The sequence below is a fragment of the Xenopus laevis genome, chromosome 1L (assembly GCF_017654675.1).
Source record: "Xenopus laevis strain J_2021 chromosome 1L, Xenopus_laevis_v10.1, whole genome shotgun sequence".
NCBI lineage: Eukaryota > Metazoa > Chordata > Amphibia > Anura > Pipidae > Xenopus > Xenopus laevis.
The window spans coordinates 154931658-154953955 of NC_054371.1; the positions used below are offsets into that span (position 1 = coordinate 154931658).

General features: G+C 38.5%; 1 protein-coding gene across 2 annotated transcripts; it reads right to left on the reverse strand.

Annotated features, from left to right (window-relative positions):
* Positions 1-1722: 1722 nt before the first annotated feature.
* Positions 1723-22253, reverse strand: osgep.L (O-sialoglycoprotein endopeptidase L homeolog). Of its 2 annotated transcripts, none has more exons than XM_018225828.2 (12): positions 22143-22251; positions 19682-19804; positions 17878-17997; positions 15600-15775; positions 14913-15008; positions 13085-13134; positions 12831-12909; positions 4801-4866; positions 4607-4697; positions 3209-3284; positions 2042-2140; positions 1723-1960 (listed from the first exon to the last, which is right to left on the reverse strand). In XM_018225828.2, the coding sequence occupies exons 2-12, from the start codon at positions 19794-19796 to the stop codon at positions 1921-1923; spliced, it is 1008 nt and encodes a 335-aa protein (XP_018081317.1). In that variant the 5' UTR covers positions 19797-19804; positions 22143-22251; the 3' UTR covers positions 1723-1920.
* Between the last annotated feature and the right edge of the window lie 45 nt (positions 22254-22298).

The window sequence follows — 22298 nt, forward strand, 5'->3', positions numbered from 1 at the left end:
TTCCTAGTCAGTGGATGGGCAACAAATTGTCAGAAACAGCATTGCTAACTTGATTTTGCACAGGGAAAAGTTCCCTACATAGGTAAACTAGAAACAAGACTGAAAATATTTACATAGGACTTTTATGATTGCCTAAACAGTTGCTCATGTATAGTGTGAATAAACCACTTCTGTTTTTTATTGCATTCTTTGCCAACACACTGGTATAAATACATTACCTAGAGGCATTTTAAATTTAACAATGTATGCTGAAGGATGCCGACCTGAGAGCTAGAGCCTAGGCAGTGTTAATTAACACTCTGATGGTATCATAAGGGCAAGAGTCATTTCAATGGACATCGTTAAGGTAAAGGATCCACAAGGTATTGATACCTCAATATGCACAATGATATGGCAATGAATTCTAGGCATGTGTGGGATTTGTTAAAAGGAAAAAAACTCTTAAGTGGATGGTCGACATTCTAGCCGAGAGCACAAATTGTGGGTCAGAGTAAGATCACCAATATAGGAAGATGTTTAGCAGGTAACAAGCAATGCCAGCAAAGCGTTTACATCACAGCTATTTCTCTCAATTTAAAGTAATTATGTGCAAAAAACAAACCTTTTCTGCATATTTAAGTGAAAGCTGCTATGATGTTAGCTTCTGCTAAAAACATTCACTTGATGCCTAGGAAGAATGACAGATGTGTCAAAAAAGGTTACTTCTTTTCTGTTAATTGTAAGGATATAAAAATAAACTGCTTATGAGATATGGGCAATATTTAACATTTTTTGTTAATTATATTATGAAATTTAGTTTGTACTAATAAAATCACTCATGTTAGAATGCTCACACAGAATTCAGAAGAGAAGGATGTATGTCCAGTAATAATAATCGTTCCCACTTCGTACAGCGTTTGGCATGCTCTATCCTGGCGCTAGTTAAAAAAAAACAAAAAAAAACCTCAAACCCCCCCCCTCCCCCATTGTTATTGTTCTTATTTTGATAAAATACCAGAGATCTCCACTGTCTTCAAATTTATATCTTTAGCTCCTATCAAACGGTTACAAAAGCCTTACCTACATACAACAGCCTCTTTCCTGCCAAAGGGATTACAGACAAAGCAACACCTAGGATGTAAAGGGTTTAAAAACAAAAATCATGACAACTGTAACCAAAGGGCCAGTAAAGAAACGGAATCTTGATGATACAGGTCGCTACAGCTTATGAATCTTCAGTAATTTAACTTGCACAGCCCCCAATGTCCTTAACGATATTAAGCAACACCTGGTAGTTACTAGGGATGGACTGAATCCACTATTTTAGATTCGGCTGAACCCCCAAATCCTTCGCAAAATATTTAGCCGAATACTGAACCAAATTTACATATGCAAATTAGGGGTGGGACAGGGAAAACATTTTTTACTGTTTATTTTACATCCCCGCATATGCAAATTCGGATTCGATTCGGGACAGGCAGAAGGATTCGACCGAATCCTGCTGAAAAAGGCAGAACCGAATACTGGATTTGGTGCATCCCTAGTAGTTACCTTTGCCAGGGTACCTAGTAGCAGAAATATGGCAGTAAAAGGGGTGATTCAAATACAACCTGGGTTTGTACAATGTGATGAGTGTATAATTATAAGCTTCTGACACACAGTCTGTGTAACACAGATAATACAATTCTATACATTTTTGATCAATGTGATGTAAATAAACAGTCTCATTCCAAACAAACTGCATTCTTGTTTTAAAAATTTAATATAAACTTTCCCTGTGAAAAAAAGAAAATACTGTTCTAGCCGTTTTTAGATATACTTTATCATAATGCACCAAAGAATTCTAATCAGGTTGGTCCATGAGAAAGGGAGGTTTGGTTTTACTCTTGACATCTCACAGAAGTGTTTTCTTATCCAGTCATCCACTTTAATCCCACGGAGTTAATCTCTCCATGTCACTTCCACCTCATCAGTGCGGTACCTATAGGGAGGAGAGATATGATATAAACACAGTGGGATTACATTCAGCACTACTTCAATCCTGTAAATTACTGTACTGTACCTTTGGGTTATCCATGAATCCTGCAGATTGGTTACTTGTCCAGCGCGGAACATCTCCCATCCAGCCTGTGCAATCATAGCTCCATTATCTATGCAGAATCTACAAGAAAAAAAAACATGTAAAGGGCCCTAAAAAAAATTTCTGATTAGCCCAGATTATTTCTTTAGGAGGAAACGGTACAATGGTTGGCAACCTAGTTAGCTGTAAAAGTGCCGATATCTGTTCTGTAGACCAATTTGGCAGATTATCTGCACGTGTATGGGGTGTGCCGACGGCCTCCCCAATCGATAGGCTAAAAATTGCCCAGATATCGATAGGGGCAGGTTTGATTTTCTTGCTAGTTGATGCGCTTCTTGTCCCGTGGGGCCAAACGATCGGATTAGCTCGATATCAACCCTGCCTTTGGTGGGCATATCGGGGAAAGATCCGCTTGTTTGGCAACTTCTCCAAATAAGCAGATCTTCTAGTGTATGGCCACCTTAAGAAAATGATAACAAGTTGACAAGTCTTGAGTGTTTACATACACAGCCTAACTGTTTTTCAATGGTTCAATATCAAGTTATAGGCACGCACATGCAAAAGAAGCCCTGTAATAAAAGAAGTTGTTCACCTTTGAGTTAACTTTTAGTGTGGTGTAGAGAGTGATACTATGAAGCAATTGGTTTTCATTTTTTATTATTTGTGGTTTGAGTTATTTAGCAACTCTCTAGTTTGCAATAACAGCAATCCAATTGCTAGGGTTTAAATTACTCTAGCATCCATGCATAGAGACTGGAATATGAATAGTAGAGGACCTGAATAGAATGATGCATGATAAAAAGTAGCAATAACAATACATTTGAAGCCTTACAGCGCATTTGTTTTTAGATGGGGTTGTGACCCCATTTGATAGCTGAAACGCTGAAGGCTGCAAGTCATTTAAAAACTGTAAAAAATAAATAAATAATGAAGACCAAATGAAAAGTTTCTCAGAATTGGCCATACTAAAAATTAACTTAAAGCTGAACAACCTCTGTAATGCCTGGTCAAGGCATAGGTTAGATACAGAAATTCTCTTGTGTTGAAGCCTAGGTGTGTGCATATCGATGTAATTGAGCCCACGTGTTCTGTTTCTATAATTTGTCTAGGAAATAGATAAGAGTTGCAGCAGGAAGCCTTGGGGCCTACCTTTCATCTGTTGCAAAAATCTTAGCTCCACGTTCCTCACACATCACTCCCATCATTTCTTGTAAACGTACATTACCTGCAGAACGAAATATTTATCAGTGATATAGAAAAATGGAGGAACGACATTCCACAGAGGGAATATTACGTTTGCAAAGTTTCTGCATGCAGCTGTTACCACTGCAAATTCTCCTTCTTGCCTTTTTGGTTACTGTTGCACAGTCTCCTGATTGATAAGAAGTCTATGTGCTTAGTGGACATTGAACAGGGTAGAGAACTACCTGCTGAGAGCAATGCCCTTTTGTTCTTTGCACCTTGTCCCATAATAAATAAAGCCTATGAAGCTTAATCATTTAAGCAGTGCATGAAACCATAGTGTCTGAAATCGAGGCAGAAAAGTGAAGGCCAAAGGAGTGTTACAATCTTTGTTCAGCCTTTCTGTTGCACCTTTGTATGTTTCCTTTGTATATCTATTTTCCACAATCTCAGTCAATTATCTACTAAAGTGTACTAAGCTGTTCACCATGCAGACTACGGGACACATGAAAAAATACAGACTAGGCAAATATACATAAGCTTTAATCATACAGTAAATATCAAACACGCAGCTCTTCTATCTGAAATAGGATTGCATGAGTAAATACAGGTATATTGGCTAATCACTGTGGTCTGTTGTACAGCTAAATTCTGTTGCACTGTGACTATGAACACTAGTCATACAGTTAGAATGGGACACAAACTTGGACTGGAATTTGCGATCCTGGAGAATAGATATCCTAGGGTTGACATATAGTTGTGTATAAAGTGCTCCACTTGCAGAACTATATCAGACAGAAAATACAAAAGTGATCCTGACAGTGCTTCAGGGGCAGTCAGACCTGTTGTGATAATGTGGTACAGGATCGATTATCCGGAAGCCCGTCATCCAGAAAGTTCCAAATTATGGAAAGGCAGCCTCCCATAGACTCCATTTTAGCCAAATAATCCTAATTTTTAAAAATTATTTCCTTTTTCTCTGTAATAATAAAACAGTAGCTTATACTTGATCAAAACTAAGATAGAATTGATCCTTATTGGAAGCAAAACCAGCCTGTTGGGTTTATTTAAGGTTTACACAATTTTCTAGATCCAAATTACAGAAATATCCCTTATCTGGAAAACACCAGGTCCCAAGTATTCTGGATAACAGGCCCCATACGTGTAGTTCTGAAAATACGGAATTTTGGACTAAACTAATCGCCACCAAATTGGGACCTAGGGATGGAAATACTGCATTGCTTGGTTATATTGGAGTTAGTATTACTTTAAAATTGAACTTTGCGGCTACTGGTAATTCAGTTCAAACTCTTATATTTTGTATTTGGGTATGAATTCATCAGACTACAGAATAATGTCACTTACAGCCAACGCCTCCCACTATCAGAACTTCTTGTGACCCACAATGTGCCATTGCCCGCTCTGTAATTTCCACCAGCATAGAGAAGAGGGTCTCCTACACAAGAATGGACAAGAGTCATGAGCAGTCATTTGTCATAACATACGATCATTTGGAAACAAGCTGCTTGGTATTCCAGTAACAACAGTGAGACTACAACCTGTAGAGAGAAGCAGAGATCCTCAGGGGTACATTCTCCAGATGACAGCATCTTATGAGACATGTCCTACAAAAATGTAGTGAGAGAGAGTCAGTCCCAGTGAAGCCACAGGATAAGAAGAACAGCATACTGTATTTCAGATTCTGCTGGTGGACAATAGGAATGTTGGTCAGTGCAGTCCAACCCTCAGCTTGTACTGGGCTAGCTATTCACTATATCACATGTCCAGGCGCCATATTTGTAATAACATAATGATGTGATACAAAGAATTAAACAGAGCTCTTGGCTGGATGGCACTGATATACACTATTCCAAAGCAATATACACACAAAGAGGGGGGATGGCAAGTTGTCCTAATGCTCATATTTGTGGGTTGGCTGCTTAGAACAAGTAAATCAAGATATATGTGTGAGAGTTCCCCAGTTCCATGATGCAGCATATACAGGAGAGAAATGAAAGGTCTATGGGAGAACTAACCCCTAAAATGTATATGGTTAAAAATGCCATATTGTATATACTGAACCAGCCTAAAGTTTCAGCTTCTCACTAGCAGCAATTATCCAGGACTTCAAACGGGGGGTCACCATCTTGGAAAGTGTGTGCGACATTTGTATGCTCCGTGGACTCTGAGCAGCTGTTGAGGAGCTAAGCTTAGGGGGTTGTCACAAATTATCAAGCAGAAAATGAGGTTGGTCTGAAATCTAAGTTGTTGTTACAAGGCTGAATAGTAAATGCTGATGTAAAGGTGGCCATAGACTCAAAGCTCCGCTCGTTTGGCAACATCGCTAAACGAGCGGATCTTTCCCCGAACTGCCATTAACAAGCATGGCTATATCGGGGGTAATCGGATTGTTCGGCCGTATGGCCGAACAATCCGATTACGATGTGCCATGGGCTCCGGCGGGATCGGTCGGGTCAAAATCAAAACTGACTGATCGACCAAACGACCGATCTCCGCCAGACTGAAGGATGTCGGCACACGCCACACATCATCTGAAAATTGTAGGAATCCTCGATTCGTACGACAGGATGTGTGTCTATGGCCAGCTTTAGTTGCACTGGTTTCTGTGCTGCCATGTAGTAATTATCTGTATTAATTACGAATCAGCCTTATATTGTGACATTTCTATTCTATGTTTACTGTATATTGTGAGTGGGTCCCTAAGCTCAGTAAGTGACAGCAGCACAGAGCATGTGCAGTGAATCAGCAGAAAGATGGGGACCTACTTGGGCATCTTTGGGGGCACAGATCTTTACTGCTAAAGGACTGTGGTTACCTTGGGCTGGTACAGAAGCTCAAAACATAATGTACAACATTTTGAGCCTACTTCTTTAGTTGTCCTTTAAGACAGGGCTAGAAGAAAATATAATGAAGGTGTGGCACAAGTTTAGCACTGGGTAACCCCAAGTGACTAGGCAGTACTTCCCATGATCCCTTTGTAACCCCACTATCAGCACCACACCCTTAAGTGTTGTACACAGTAAAGATTAGTGAATGCAATGTATTGTGCTTCTTGTTTAATATCTAAAGGATGACATTTAGAAATCTAACCTTCTGGGAATTCCTGTGTACACAGACAGTGCAATTGGGCTAAAAATGTCTGGACACACCTTTTAAGAGAAGCTTTATGAAATGATCTTTAAAATATGACAGTTACTATGTTAGTCTGACAGGAGCTCATATTTTTAAATGCAGTGTGACTTGAAGTGCTTTCCATGGCAGGAATGTTTTGTTCATTAGAGAACGGACAAATATGTTTCAAATGCTTATTTATAAATACTAATGGTATTGCCAATGCCCATGGTGGATCCACCCCCACCCTACCTGGGAAAATCTTGTCCTTGCCATAGGCAATTTAATATATTAGATCTAGTAAAATCCTAAAGATGATTGTGGAAGCAGCTGAAAAAAAAACACAACACTGCCATCCAGCGTTACATTAGGTAATAGCAGTGCAACTTTGCAACCTGATCCCACAAAAACGATGAATTGTGTACCCCTGGTATTGTCCCAACAGCGAACTCTCCATGATGTGAGTCTTGCACAGGATGATTAAGTCACCACTGAGCAAAAATATATATATGGGATTGCTGTGTAACTTCAGTGTAGCCCTATTTCACAATGTCCACCCAGTATTATACATATTTTCTATAAGGGAGAATATTCCAATGTATCTGACATGTCAATTGTAATACAACCCATCATTGGTGTCCACTATTGTAAAAATAATGTAAGATAAGCTATATCTCCACCCCAATTAGGTTTCATTTCATGTATGTGGTTATAACACAGTTCTATGCATTTAGAAAACAAGGGCTGCAGCCTGGGTATAAAAACTCTTATGACAGCGGTTAAAAAAGTAGAGGCAAATTTAAGAAGGATTTGTTTGGGGGTAGTAATGATGATTTCCAATGAAAACCAAATTATCGATCCTTTACAAACATTTTTAAATCTTACTATCAATTTGTATTACTGCCATAAAGATTCTTACCAATACTTAGACTTGCACTGCATTAAAGTGAATGGAACACTTGTTCTATCTGAATTGGCTTAAAGGATAAGTAAAGCTATACAATAAGTGACGAGGGTGCTTTTCTAAGCATTTTTGTAATTAACATTCATTATTTATTTTCTTTCAATTCCAAGATATTAAGGGATACATGTACTGTTAAAGGGATATTGTCATGGGAAAACATGTTTTTTCCAAAACCGTCAGTTAATAGTGCTGCTCCAGCAGAATTCTGCCCTGAAATTTCTCAGATTTTTTATATATTCAATTTTGAAATCTGACAGGGGGCTAGACATATTGCCAGTTTCCCAGCTGCCCCAGTCATGTGACTTATGTCTGCACTTTAGGATGGAACTACTTTCTGGCATGCTGTTTCTCCTACTTAATGCAACTGAATCAGTCTCAGTGGGACTTGGATTTTACTATTGAGTGTCGTTCTTAGATTTACCAGGCAACTGTTATCTTGTGTTAGGGAGCTGCTATCTCGTTACCTTCCCACTGTTCTGTTCTTAGGCTGCCGGGGGGGGGGGAGGAGTGATATCACTCCAACTTGCAGTAAAGAGTGACTGAAGTTTATCAGAACACAAGTCCCTTGCAGATTTCAAAATTGAATATAACAAAATCTGTTTGCTCTTTTTAAAAATGGATTTCAGTGCAGAATTCTGCTGGAGCAGCACTATTAACTGATGCGTTTTGAAAAAAAACATGTTTTCCCATGATAGTATCCCTTTAATATGAATGAATTTTGTTACAACAGCTCCTCCTACTGGTCATTTTCCAGCCATTCTGACCACCAAGTCAAGGAAGTTGTCAGGAGAAAGAAAGAGTCTGCTCTAATGTTCTTCTGATTAGGAAAAAAAATAGAAACCTTTCACAAAATTCATTCGTATTAACAGTACATGTATCCCTTAATATCTTGGAATAAAAACCAAATAAATAACGAATGCACATTGCAAACTTTCTTAGAATAGCACAATCATCAATTTTATATTCACTTACTGTAAAGGTTTACCTATCCTTTAAGAACTTAAGTTTGGCAATTTAACACTCTACTGAAAGTCTTACAGTGAATAAATAATCCCCTACTTTTAATACAGGTGTAGGATCCAGTATCCGGAAACGCATTATCCAAAAAGCTCTGAATTATGGGAAGGCCAACTTTTATAGTCTCTGTTATAATCAAATAATTCAAATTTGTAATCTTTTTCATTGTAATAATAAAACAGTACCTTGTACTTGATCCCAACGCAGATATAATTAATCCTTATTGGAGGCAAAACAATCCTATTGGGTTTATTCAACCCAAAATGCTTTGATGCAAATTCCCTGTGCTAATTAACAATCGACTAACCTCCATATGTAATAAAAAGTCACAAGGTTTGCTCAGATTTTTCTCTAAACAGGTGACCAGTAATATAATTAAGTCTTAAAGAGGTTGTTCACCTTTACATTACCCTTTAATAGGTTATACAATTACCTACTTTTAGACACTATTTAATTGATCTTCATTTTATTATGATTTTTTTAATGATTTTCTTTTCTTTTATGCCTCTTCCCAACTTTCAAATGGGGGTGTCATTGACCCTGGCAGCCAAAAAAAAAAACGATTTCCCTGTGATACTACAATTATATTGTTATCTGTTATTATCTTTCTATTCAGGCCCTCTCCTATTCATAATCCAGTTTCAGACGATGCAAAAATAATTTCCTGAGTCCTCTTCTGCAGTGCCTGATCAGGGTACATTTACTATGGGCAGAGGTTCAAGAAATGGAATGCTACTTAAAGTTTTTTTTATTCCGTTTCAGCAACAAGTCGTGGGTCTATAGCGAAGCAAAGATTTCATGCGATTTCAGCTCCCAAAAGATTTACTACCCATGATGCCACACGCTACTGTTCTCCTCCCACAAGATCAATAAGTTGATCATTATTGAAAAATGCTTCAGGAATGGCATTTTAGTCTAAATTTTGTTTTCTCTTGCGGGATTTCCTTGGTGTGTTTTCGTATGCGTGTTTTTATTATGAATGGTGCATGGAAACAAGATGCTGGGACAGAACAATTCAAAACCACCTCCCAGGAAATTATGTATAGCGTCAATACGTGAAATTTACATACAATCGTTGCTACTAATCTCCCAGTGTGTTTTACTTTGGTAGATTTCAATACTTGGTAATGGAATTGCTATTTCAGTGAAGTCGCTCAGAAAAGGGTCTGTGTGTGTTTTGGAATGACATGCGATTAAAAGTAGGCTTGTATGTTTTGACGCTGACGATTTATATTATTCTCATTTGGAAGACAAAACAAACATTTAATCGCCAAATCTCTCTTAAAAATTCTAGGCGACTAATCCCCCCATGTGTCACTGCCCTAAAGCACTTCTATCTGCAGCAAGGGGGTACAAGGTACTTTTTAAAGGGATCCTGTCATCGGAAAACATGTTTTTTTCAAAATGAATCAGTTAATAGTGCTACTCCAGCAGAATTCTGCACTGAAATCCATTTCTCAAAAGAGCAAACAGATTTTTTTATATTCAATTTTGAAATCTGACATGGGGCTAGACATTTTGTCAATTTCCCAGCTGCCCCTGGTCATGTGACTTGTGCCTGCACTTTATAAGAGAAATGCTTTCTGGCAGGCTGCTGTTTTTCCTTCTCAATGTAACTGAATGTGTCTCAGTGAGACATGGGTTTTTACTATTGAGTGTTGTTCTTAGATCTACCAGGCAGCTGTTATGTGTTAGGGAGCTGCTATCTGGTTACCTTCCCATTGTTCTTTTGTTTGGCTGCTGGGGGGGGAAGGGAGGGGGTGATATCACTAACTTGCAGTACAGCAGTAAAGAGTGATTGAAGTTTATCAGAGCACAAGTCGCATGACTGGGGGCAGCTGGGAAATTGACAATATGTCTAGCCCCATGTCAGATTTCAAAATTGAATATAAAAAAAAAATCTGTTTGCTCTTTTAAGAAATGGATTTCAGTGCAGAATTCTGCTGGAGCAGCACTATTAATTGATTCATTTTGAAAAATAGTTTTTTCCCCATGACAGTATCCCTTTAAGCAAAAAGAGTTGTGCCATTTGCTTGCACTAGCACCTTGCCCCATAGTATAAAAAGCCTCTTGTGTGATGGAAAAAGTGACATGATTGCACAAAGCCCTTATTATTCCTAAAGAGCCTTTCACCCAATATATACTCTGTGTACTGGTAACAGAACAAAAACACAGGTGTGAGAAACAGAAGAATGTGAGAAGAAAAACAGACTGAGGTAGAGTTACCAATGTATCCCTTTTGCAGGGATAAAAAAAACGGTCTGCAAAGCCAAACAGATGGTTTCCATGTTTACAATAGAAACTCAAACGGTACCTGTGAGTTAGAATGTTCAGTCTCTGCATGTGACACATGCTTGGTATATTGCCACTGTTATATATATAAAATACTGAGAAAGGTTAGAAATAGATACATTTAACCTTTCTGGTGCCAGATTTTGCTCAATTTAGTTGGCACTGCTTGCTTTGTATATTTGTAGTGTTTGTTTAAAACTCACAGGGAGTTATTACACTCATATTCTGATGTAGAAATGTAGCTCCAGCCTTGAGAAACAAGGTCTTTCAAGGATTAACTAACAGGATTATTCTGTTCACGCCTCTAATACTGTGTATGATCAGAACTCCCTTTACAGGTGTCCCAGAGACAATAGATTTAATAGACCGAGAATGGGATTTGTGGGCCACTGAATACAGCCACCTAAGAAGATTTATTAAGGAATAATGCTCTGACCTGCAAACCGATCAAAAGATAAAAATCAGATATTCGAGATGACATCCAGCACAGCAACATGTCTAAAAACACTGCACAGTAAAACACCCCTAAAAAGAATAGTAGCACCAAAAAATTAAAGTGTTTTAAAGAAGCGAAGGCTAAAATTAAGTAAGCTTTATAAGAAAGGTCTATATGAATACACCAGTAAACCCTCAAAGTAATTCTGCTCTGAGTCCTCTGTCAAAATAAACACTGGATTTCTTTCCTTCTATTGTGTACACATGGACTTCTGTATCAGACTTCCTGTTTTCAGCTTAACCCTGCAGGGCTAGGGCTTGAGCATGCTCAGTTTGCTCCTCTCCCCTCCCTGCTGTAGCCTGAGCCCAGAGTTATGAGTGAGGCAGTGATGTCACAGCAAGGTTATATGGCTGCTGCTATCCTAAACAAACAGAGAGAGCTTCTAGAGCTGTTTACAACATTCTACAGAATAAATATAGCATTCTAGCTTGTAATATTGTGGATAATCTATTGCCAATAAACTGCCTCTGTAGTTTTCATTCTTCTTTAAAGGGGTGGTTCACTTTCAAACAACTAGTTGGTTTCAAATAGATAACCAGAAATAACGACTTTTTCCAATGACTTTCTATTTTCTATGTGTGACGGTTTTTCTAATATTGAAGTATAAAGTGTCATTTCTCTCCTTCTGAAGCAGCTCTGGGAGGGGGGGTCGCCGACCCTGTAAACTGTTCTAAATGGATACATTTAGTTGATACATTTCTTATCTTTGTCCCAACTGAGCAGAATCTCTGGGTTTCATTACAGGCAGCTGTTAGACTTGATACAATAGTTGCTAATACTCCAGAGATGCTGCTGAGAAATGTATCAATTAAATGTTGCAAAATTCTAACAGTTTAGAGTCTGTGCCTGAATTACTGAGCTGCCAGACTCAAACACCAGAGACACGAACATTCACCTTTAAACTTCGATTTTGGAAAAAAACTTAAAAATAAATAATGGAAAGTAATTGAAAAAAGTATTTATTTATGGGGAACAATCTAAAAACAACTGAATTGAAAAAAGTGTTTGGAAGGTGAACAACCCCTTTAAAGTAATGACAATATAATGTAGTTGCCTTTGCTTCAGAAACACCACCATTGTTTATATAAATAAGCAGCTGTGTAGACATGGGGGCAGCCATTCAAAGCTAAAAAAAGGATAAAAGGCACAGGATACTCAGCATATACCAGATAACCTCTGTAGTATACAATGGGATTCTTTAAAAATGATCAGTTAACTATTGTGAATCCTTAGCTGTGTGGCTATGGGGCAGCCATTCAAGCAGCTTGTTTATATAAACTATAATAGCGTTTCTGATGCAAACCCATCAGTTTTACCAGTGCAGGGCAACAGTACATTATATTGTCATTCCTTTGGTGTTACTGTTCCTTAAATACAATATAGTTAGAGCTACCTAGAGCATCTTCAGACTGAAAAAGAACCAGTACTGGTGTTACGTCTCACTGTGTATTCGTATACTGCTGAGATGACCATAAAGTTTACTTTGACTATATTGGTATTTCCTGTACAAGTGAATGGCAGCTGGCAGGGGAAGTGGTGGCATAAAATAAGGTGATGATGGTGGTGGTGGAGAAAACACACTATGTTATCAGCCTTAGTACACCATTAAAGCAACAAGGAGGCTTTTTCTGGATTTTAGCACATTTTCTTCTTTATATTGAAAGCAATCACACATTTCTTGCCCTTACCTCGATGTAAGACAGAATTCCAGAGAATGACACATCCATTCCTTTAACTGTATATGGCAATTCCACAAACTTCTTGCCTCTGGTAGAAAGACCAAAACAGACAGCTAAGCTCAGCATATCAAAGGCTTTGTGTACTAAATACCCATCTCATAACAATACAACATTGAGCTTGGGGATCTACCTGTAGTATAATGCGACTTAATGGTGAATAAAAGCATCACTCAGGATAAACTGAAATGCTTGATAATACTCACTTCTTTGCCATCTGTTCAATATTATAACCAGGACTGGGGTCATTGGATATCTGAAAAGCAACATGATAAAATAATGATATAAAAGGGATTAGTCTATTTTTATTAGACTTGTTTTAAGTTTGACACTGTGTATTAAACTTGAACAGCTGTATAGCTAAGCTTTACTTGAGGCTGGTCTTTGCATGTAATGTTGGATTAATACAATTTGCAGCCCACATTAGTATTAAAGTAATACTGACACGTTCCTATAAAAATAGGAACGTGTCAGTCTCAGTGAGAAGAAGCTGAATGTGAAATATAATCAGCTTAAAGCTCCCCAAAGCCGCCCCCAGCCCAGCGAACCTTTGTAATCGTGACCCTCCAACACCATTAAATCATCTTCCTGAGTTGTTTCAGTAGGCTGGAGTCCTGTTTTTATTTGTAATTAGCCTATCGAGGGATCTCACCACCCCCAGCACTGCGTGACTGCAACAACTCAGGAAGATGATTTAATGGTGTCATAGGGTCGCCGTTACTAGGGTTCGCTGGGTTGAGGGCAGCTTTGGGGAGCTTTTAGTTGCTTATATTTTAATGCAGCTTCTTTTCACTGATACCGACACGTTCCTATTTTTTAGGAACATGTCAGTATCATTTTAGGGCAGAGAGACATGCTGCCTCACGAGGAAACTTCGGGCGACTTCAGAAAGCCGAAGCGATCCGAGTGCCATCTCACCGGCAATTTACATTGTAGCCTAAAAAGCACTAAAAAGGCAGCTCTGGGAGATTAGTTGTCCGAAGAAGAAGCGATGGCATTTGTTAGCATTCTGTTCCATGGATAACATTACTTAAATATTATATTGATTCATGAGAGAATTTAGCTATATTTAATAAACTATTTCATATGTAACCTTAACGTAATAAATATCTGAATGAAAAGCATGAATAGGAGGGTAATTTAGACAAGCTGTTTGTTGACATTGTCTTGTGATCTACTGATCCCCAGCAAAAGGTCTACTGGTAGATCCTGATCTACGTTTTGGGCACCCCTGATGTAAAGGAACAGTAAACACCCTTGTTAGGTTCAGTAAATAGGAATTTTTGTTGAACATACTATTTGTCTGTGGTAAGAATTAAGAAAAATTTATGGTTTTTGTTATCTTGTTAGCTAAACAGCGCATCAACAAGCTGATGTGTTCCTTGTCTTGACAGTATTTTCAAACATGCCCTATCAACATCTGGACAATTTTGGCTATATAGTCTGGGAGGCCCCTCGAAGGTCCCCATACATAGAGGAATAAGCTGCCGAAACTGTTTATTGGCCAATGTATGGCCACCTTAACTTATGTTACAGGGGAGGTGCTACGGGTTAAAACAAAACAATGATCTGTTAGTACATCATAATTGTAAAAAAATATGTATCTTTTTTTTTTTAAATAATAAGAATTGGGGAAATACAGCATGGTCCTGATTTTAGCTAAAGTTGAAGAATAACTCCATTTGCTGATGGTCACCTGGAGCATGTTCACCTGGATCCCACGTTTAAAACTGTCACATTAAATATCTACCTTTGGTTATTAAATATTTTGTGGCATTGCCCTAAGGCAGCCATGAGGGACTAGTGGTCCTCAAAATATTATTAAACTGCAATATTTACCAACTAGCAAGGATTGCTAGGAGTGGTATTTCAGCAATATCTGGAGGATCTCCAGAGGGAAGAATGTTCTGTGTCTTAAACTGAAGCTGCCCATTTACAGGGCCTGTCTAATTATTTATTATTATTACCAAACAGAGGTTGTGAAGACAACAAACGCACTAAAAAGCCTTTTGAGAACCTTAAGTTGTTTCTCACCTTTAGCACTCTGGCAAATCGATCCAAACAGTTTCCCACAGCAATATCTATTGTTTCCCCAAATATTCGATAGCAGCGCTCTGAATATGCAATTACCTGTGTCAAATAAGGTTATAGTATAAAAATAACATTATAGTATGTGTCCTTTGGGCAAGTAGGATGGAAGCTCCTAGTCATACAAACACAATAGCATCATCAATTAAAGGGCACCTCTTTGGTAAAAATGTTATCCCCAACCAAAGGTGCGGCTAATAGAGCCCGCATTCCAGTTGGGGATAACAGTCGTTACTTTTTAAAAAACCCGCCGCCAGCGATACGCTACCCGCACCGGTGCAAACAGCCATGTCCGGTTACTCGCATGCACATAATGTAAAGCTGCCCCGACTTGCTCATTATGCGTATGCGAGTGACCGGACATGGCTGCTCGCACCGGGAGCTCCCTCCCGGTGCGGGAATCGTAGCGCTGGTGGGGGGGGGGGTTGGGAATTTTTAAAAATGAAAAACTACTGTTATCCCCAACGGAATGCGGGCTCTATTAGCCCACACCTTTGGTTGGGGATAACATTTTTACCTAAAAGGTGCCCTTTAAGGTAATCACATGACCACATGTACATAAAGTTCTTACTGTTAATACACAAGCTTACAGTGATATTAAAAACACAGACCATTCTGCTTTCTGTCCAGTACCTGTGTGTTGCCCCCGCTCACATACAGCACAGTGGGATTTTCTGCACCAGTTATCAGCCTTCCCATTTCAATATGCCCAATACAGTGATTAACACCCAATAGGGGCTTCTTCCAAAGCTGTGCGACTGTCCGAGCCACTATAGCTACTGACAGCAGAGGGGCTCCCATTCCAGGGCCTATGTAAAACAGATATATTAAGCAATAATTAATTACAAAAAAAATTAAGTTTTTAAGTTTAAAAAATAAATAATTAAGTCTCCATTGTGTGCACATCTGCTGCACTGAGTATTGCTCACATGTAGCCTCTGCAGGGCTTCCTGTATTTTTAGTACAGGCATGGGACCTGTTATCCAGAATGCTCAAGACCTGGGGCTTTCCGGATAACGGATCTTTCCATAATTTGGATCTTCATACCTTAAGTCTACTAGAAAATCATGAAAATATTAAATAAGCCCAATAGGCTGGTTTTACTTCCAATAAGGATTAATTATATCTTAGTTTGGATCAAGTACAAGGTACTGTTTTATGAATACAGAGAAAAAGGAAATTATTTGTTAAAAAGTTTCATTATAATGGAGTCTATGGGATACTGCCTTGCCATAATTCAGAGCTTTCTGGATAACGGGTTTCCAGGTAACGGATCCCATCCCTGTATATAGGCACAGCATGCCCTAATTATTAGAAAGGCTTCCATTATGTTTCTTTTTCTAGCGCCCTATCTGTTCTGTTACATTCATACTAATGTAGGTCCCTGCAGCTTCTGCTTTAAAAGGTGGGGCTCCAGGGCTGTCAAGGCCTAGTTGCTCTTAGGTTCCTTCTAAGCACTGATTGTAAGCAACTGTAAGGGGCAGATAAGGGTTGAATTGGAAATTGGATTTGAATTTTCAAATTTTTTATATGGTCAAAACTGTCATATTTGACTAAGGAGTTATCTAAAATAAATTCAAATTAAATTTTTGAGGTTTGGCAAATTGCTGTTTAAAGAGATACTGACACCTGAAATTAAACTTTTTTTTTACATCTATTATAATATTGGCTTTGCAAGCTACTTCTAACTTTGCCATAACGTATTTGCATGATGCTTTTACATTACCTGTCTGATCCCCCATGTTCCTGTATGAGGGGGCTGCCATATTTGTGCAGCAGGAGTCCGTTAGCATTAGAAACTGTAACTAACAGGCTGAGATGGGACAGTCAGGTTGGCAAAGTCAGAGTGTCAGAGAGTCAGGCTTAGGAACTTCAACTAACAATTATATACAAAAACAAACCTCTCAGCAAAAAATGATCAACATGACCTATAGGTAGCATTTAATGTACATTCATACACTAAAATTCATTTTTTAGTGTCAGTATCACTTTAAGTCAATGGGAGAGGGATCATTTTGGAGATGTTTGCAGCCTTCCTGACATTTTTTTCGGAGAAAAAACTTGAATCAAGTTTGATCAAATTTGAAACAAAGTCGGTTCCAATTTTCGTGTCGTTTAATTTATCTGAGTTGGAAAAATTTGATTTTATTAAAACATTTCCACTAGTCGAATTTCGAATTTATGGGAGTTTTAAAAAAAAAAAAAAAAAAACTTACATGAATTCGAAATTTGACCCTTGATAAATGTGCCTTTAAGATAGGCGTGCCCATACTTTACAAATGCAAGGTCTACTTTTAGTGATGTTGGCCCATTATAATCTACATTCATAAAAGCATTGTTAGCATTCTGTTCCATGGAAAATATGACAAATATTGATTTATAATTTCTAAATTTATATAATTTCTTGTATAACCTTAAAGTGATACTTACACTAAAACCTGACTGTTTTGCCAACCTGACTGTCCCATCTCAGCTTGTCAGTTAAAGTTTCTAACGTTAACAGACTCCTGCTGCACAAATATGGCAGCCCCCTCATACAGGAACATGGGACATCAGACAAATAATTTATGGCAAAGTTATAAGTAGCTTTCAAAGGCAATATTATGATAGATGTAAAAAAGAGTTTGATTTCTGGTGTCAGTATCTCTTTAACATAATAAATATCTGAATGAAAAGCATGAAATAGGAGGGTGATTTAGTCAAGCTGTTTGTTAGTGTCTTGAGATCTACTGATCACTATTTCTCTGGATAGTACATAGTCTGAATCCCGGTGGTTGTTATTCTCTACAAAAGTGCTTCCTCGCGTATTCTGTGACACAAACTCCATTGTCCCTTCATATAGTAAATAATATACTTTCAAAGTCATACTGTGCAAAATGGCTGCACAAACCCAACCCATCTTACTGCGCACCTTTGGTATAAGCTACACAATCTACATCTTCCGGCTTTATATTTGATTCCTCGAGCGCTTCTTGCAGCACATCTAGGATACAGGAACGATGGTGACGTGCAGTGTCACTTGGCATGAAGCCTGATTAAGAAAAAAAATAATATATATATATATATATATATATATATATATATATATATATATATATATATATATAAATTAAAATAATTTTTAACAATGGTTTCAATAGAATCGACTCAAATCTCAAATGCAAGCTTTCAGCTACATACATATTTAAAGGGGTTGTTCACCTTCCAAACACTTTCAGATCAGTTGGTTTTTTTTCATCATAAATAAAGGCTTTTTTCAATTACTTTCTATTTTCTATTTGTGGCTATTTTTCTAATATTGAAACGTAAAGTTTAATTTTTCACCTTCTTGTTAGTGATGTGAAGGTCGAGAAACCTCGAACCGCATTCGACCTCTGACCCTATCTCGCTCCTACTTATATACCCGCGCCCACCCCACCATCATGGAAAGGGACAGGGCACACCAGTGAAAGTGAAGCATTAGGAGCCTGCACCCACTCTCAAACTTTGAGTGGCACCCCCCCCTTTAAAGGAACAGTAACACCAAAAATGTAAATTGTATCAAAGTAATTAAATTGTTCTGCACTGGTAAAACTGGAGTGTTTGCTTCAGAAAGACTACTATAGCTTATATAAACAAGCTGCTATGTAGCCATGGGGCAGCCATTCATGCTAAAAAAAAGGAGAAAGGGCATAGGGTTATACAGCAGATAACAGATAAAACACCATTGTATTATACAGGGCTTATCTGTTATGTGCTGTGTAACCTGTGTCTTTTTTCCAGCTTCAATGGCTGCCCCCATGGCTACACAGCAGCTTATTTATATAAACTATAGTAGTCTTTCTGAAGCAAACACACAGCTTTTACCAGTGCATGCTAACAGTATATTATATGTTAATTACTTTAGAACGCTTTAATTTTTTGGTGTTACTATTCCTTTAAGTAGGAATGCATCTGTAAAATGAAGCACATCATGAAAGCACAACAAGGGCCTGGACTTATAGTAGGAGGTAGAAGCACATTTTAGTTGCAGGTAAAATATTGCACTTGTGACATTGATTTGGGTGCACCATTGTCTTCCAATGCAGATAGTGCTGCACACAGAGTCCGGTTATAATGATGTGTGGGCTGGCCCGATACCTCCGGGTTTACCCACAGGTTGAGCAGGTTCGGGGCGACCTCAGCACATGTTTGTGGGTCTTTGGTTTGGTTTGGGTTGAGCTCTTCTTCCTGCTCTTACCACCCACGACTTTACACTGCCTGCTTCCTGCCTCCTTCTTTTATACTCTTGTCCTGCCCCCTTTTGTGATGTCATCAGTAGGGCAGGTTAGCACGGGCCTATATATAAATGGAGGGGACGGGTTTGGGTTAAGTTGGGTGTGGGTACAGTTTTTCTTGACCCGCACATCACTTTCTGGTTATTCTTCAGCATCATTAAGCATTCATTGTCAAACTAAATTTTAGTATGATATAGAGAGTGCTATTCTGAGATAGTTTACAGTAGTGTTTCATTTTTTATTATTTGTGGTTTTTGTGTTAATTAACTTTTTTTATTCAGCAGTTCTCCAGTTTGCATTTTCAGCAATCCGGTTGCTAGTATCCAAATTACCCTAGCAAACATGAACGGATTTAAATATGAGACTCGTGGAAGGGAGATTTGACTACGAAGCACCTTCCTGAGAACACAATGATTGTCATAGGCCTCACTGATAAAGTCGCTGTCATATGAATCTTACCCTGTCCTGGAGGAGTGATGTAGGTTCTTCGTGGATTGCTCAGCACTTTCCCATCTTGGATTATTCCTACACCAATCTTGTTGGCACTCCCCTCGAACCCAACAACAATGGTCATAGTGATGTCTGAAGGGAGAAAGTGAATGTAGATATCAACTTTTTGCTAAATATTTCCTTAAAAAGTCTATTTAAGGGATTGTTCACCTTCAAACAACTAGTTGTTTTTTAAGATAGATCACCAGAAATAACTACTTTTTCCAATTACTTTCTATCTTCTGTGTCACCATTTTTTCAAATGAAGCGTAGAATGTAATTTTTTACCTTCTAAAGCAGCTCGGTAAACTGTTCTAAATTTATTTGATACATCTCTTATCTTTGTGGGTTTCATTACAGGCAGTTGTTCGAAATGATACAATAGTCGCTAATACTCCAGAGATACTGCTGAGAAATGTATCAACTAAATGTTGCAAAATTGTAACAGTTTAGAGCAGGGGTCCCCAACCTTTTTTGGCCCGGGGACCAAAGAAGAGCCAAATTTGTTTGCAAGGACCGGGGGGGTGTTCGGTCGGAGGGGATTGGGAGGGGTCGGCTTCCAATTCTGGCGTGCCGGTGACCAATTCGGTGTGCCAAGTTAATTGTTTGGCGGCCCAATTCAGGACTGTCTGCGGTTGAGGACCCCTGGTTTAGACTCTGCACCTGAATTACTAAACTGCCAGAGTGAAAATACCAGAGACAGGGACATTCAACTTTAAACTTAGATTTTGGAAAAACAGTAAAGAATAAATAATGGATAGTAATTGAAAAAAGTCTTTATTTCTGGGGAACAATCTGAAAACAACTGAACTGAAAAAAGTATTTGGAAGGTAAACAACCCTTTAATTAACCAATATCCTAATTTATATTTGGTCACTTTCACACTAAATTGTACAATAATCTGTACACATATTGCCCCTCAGAATTGTTTATTTTAAACCATTAAACTTCAACAAAAATCGAAAATTATGTCACATGGCAACCTGAAATGAATAGGTCCACAGTCCTAAGACTTGCAGCCATTAAGGAGACTGGTGAGCTGTATGTAGGGCCAACTTTCTGTACTGTCAGTATTTATATGTAATCTGTATTTCTGGCATGTAGTCCCTCCTATTGCACAGTGCTGCGGAATATGTTAGGGTTTATAAAATACTTTAATAATCTGTTGTATCAGTGCAGGTGGGCCAACAAATGTCCATCAGATCACATCATTGGTCAAATATTGGGATATTTATTTTAGGGACAAAAAAGGGGCTAATTTAGGAGAAGACAATGGGTGAAATATACAACAGTAATTTTAAGTTGTTAGGCTCTTTTGTTCATGGTGATGTTAAAGGTTTTATTTTGCAAACAGGGGACAGATTTGTCAAAATTTAGGGACCAAAACAGGGAACAGAAAAACTCCCGACAGCACTGGTTTTGACCAACACCATTTTGGAGCTGCTGCATACTTCAGAGTTGGACCAAAGGAAACAAAGGGTAACAAGATTGTTTTTAGTAAATTTCACCCATTCCCTGAATTAGCCATAGTATTAAAAACCTGCACAAAAAAAATTAGCCATAATATTAAAAACCAGCACAAAAAAATCTAAAAAAATAAAAAAAAGGATGATTAAAGGAGACCTGTTACTAACATAAAACGCTGTATAATGAAAGTCCTTTACAAATTAAATAGGAAACTCCACATCTTTTTAAAAATTTAACCATTCATACCACTTAAAATGACATTTAAAAATCTGAGCGGTCAATCAATTAAATTCACTTTCCATTCTACACTTCCTCTTTATAACTGCACACTCTCCCTTCCTCCTCACTGTCTATGTAGCCTGTGCATGGCCATCAGGTACCACATTCTGGTGAATGCCTTAGTAACAGTGCCCACAAAATGGCAACCGCCTGCTGTGATTGTGAATTCCAAGACTAAAGCAAACAAGATAGTTAAGCTATTTATTTTGCTCTACTAACAAGAAAGAAAATGTTTAAATATATCTTATGACAGCAGCCCTTTAATTTCACCTGGAGGGTTGTCACATTTAAGCCAGGTGGAGACCTGGCAGGGGGCGGGGCCGTGATGTGAAGGGGGCTGGACCATGACATGAAAGGGGCGGGCAGTGATATTGGGGTGGACTATTGGCTCATGGCAGTGTCAATTATAGGGATTTCTGGCGTTTCTCCTAATTTGGAAAACCAGGCAGCCCTGCAAAAAACCTGGCTGTCCAGGTCAAAACCGCAACCCTACCCTAGTTTGCCCAAATACTCTTTCCTTTATGGTCAACTTATTGAAGAGACTCTTGACAGTCACAGGTACTACTGACAGCTAGAACAAAAAGTCATTGCTGTATTCCCTGGCTCAAGTCTGAGCACTGAGCAGACATTCTAGATGACTTCTGATTAAATATTGGTAGCTGAAAACATGGCTATCGAGCAATACCTGAAAACAGTAGGTGCGACCAGAGGAAGAAAGAGCTGACCTACCACGACTTGTTAGCAGTTTATGCAAGTCTAAAACTGAGACACTCCATCCCTGCCTGTCGGCTACGTGACGCGTCACTGCACTTACGTAGCTTCGTGCCGCCATAATCTCGCG

Bases quoted from the DNA above. Each gene is read 5' to 3' on its own strand.
- osgep.L (XM_018225828.2), bottom strand. From the start codon at position 19,796: ATGACCATTGTTGTTGGGTTCGAGGGGAGTGCCAACAAGATTGGTGTA. The intron at 17,998-19,681 runs GTAAGATTCATA...TTTCTTAATCAG, and splicing joins CATCACTCCTCCAGGACAGG to GCTTCATGCCAAGTGACACT. The intron at 1,961-2,041 runs GTACAGTACAGT...TCCTCCCTATAG, and splicing joins GATTCATGGATAACCCAAAG to GTACCGCACTGATGAGGTGG.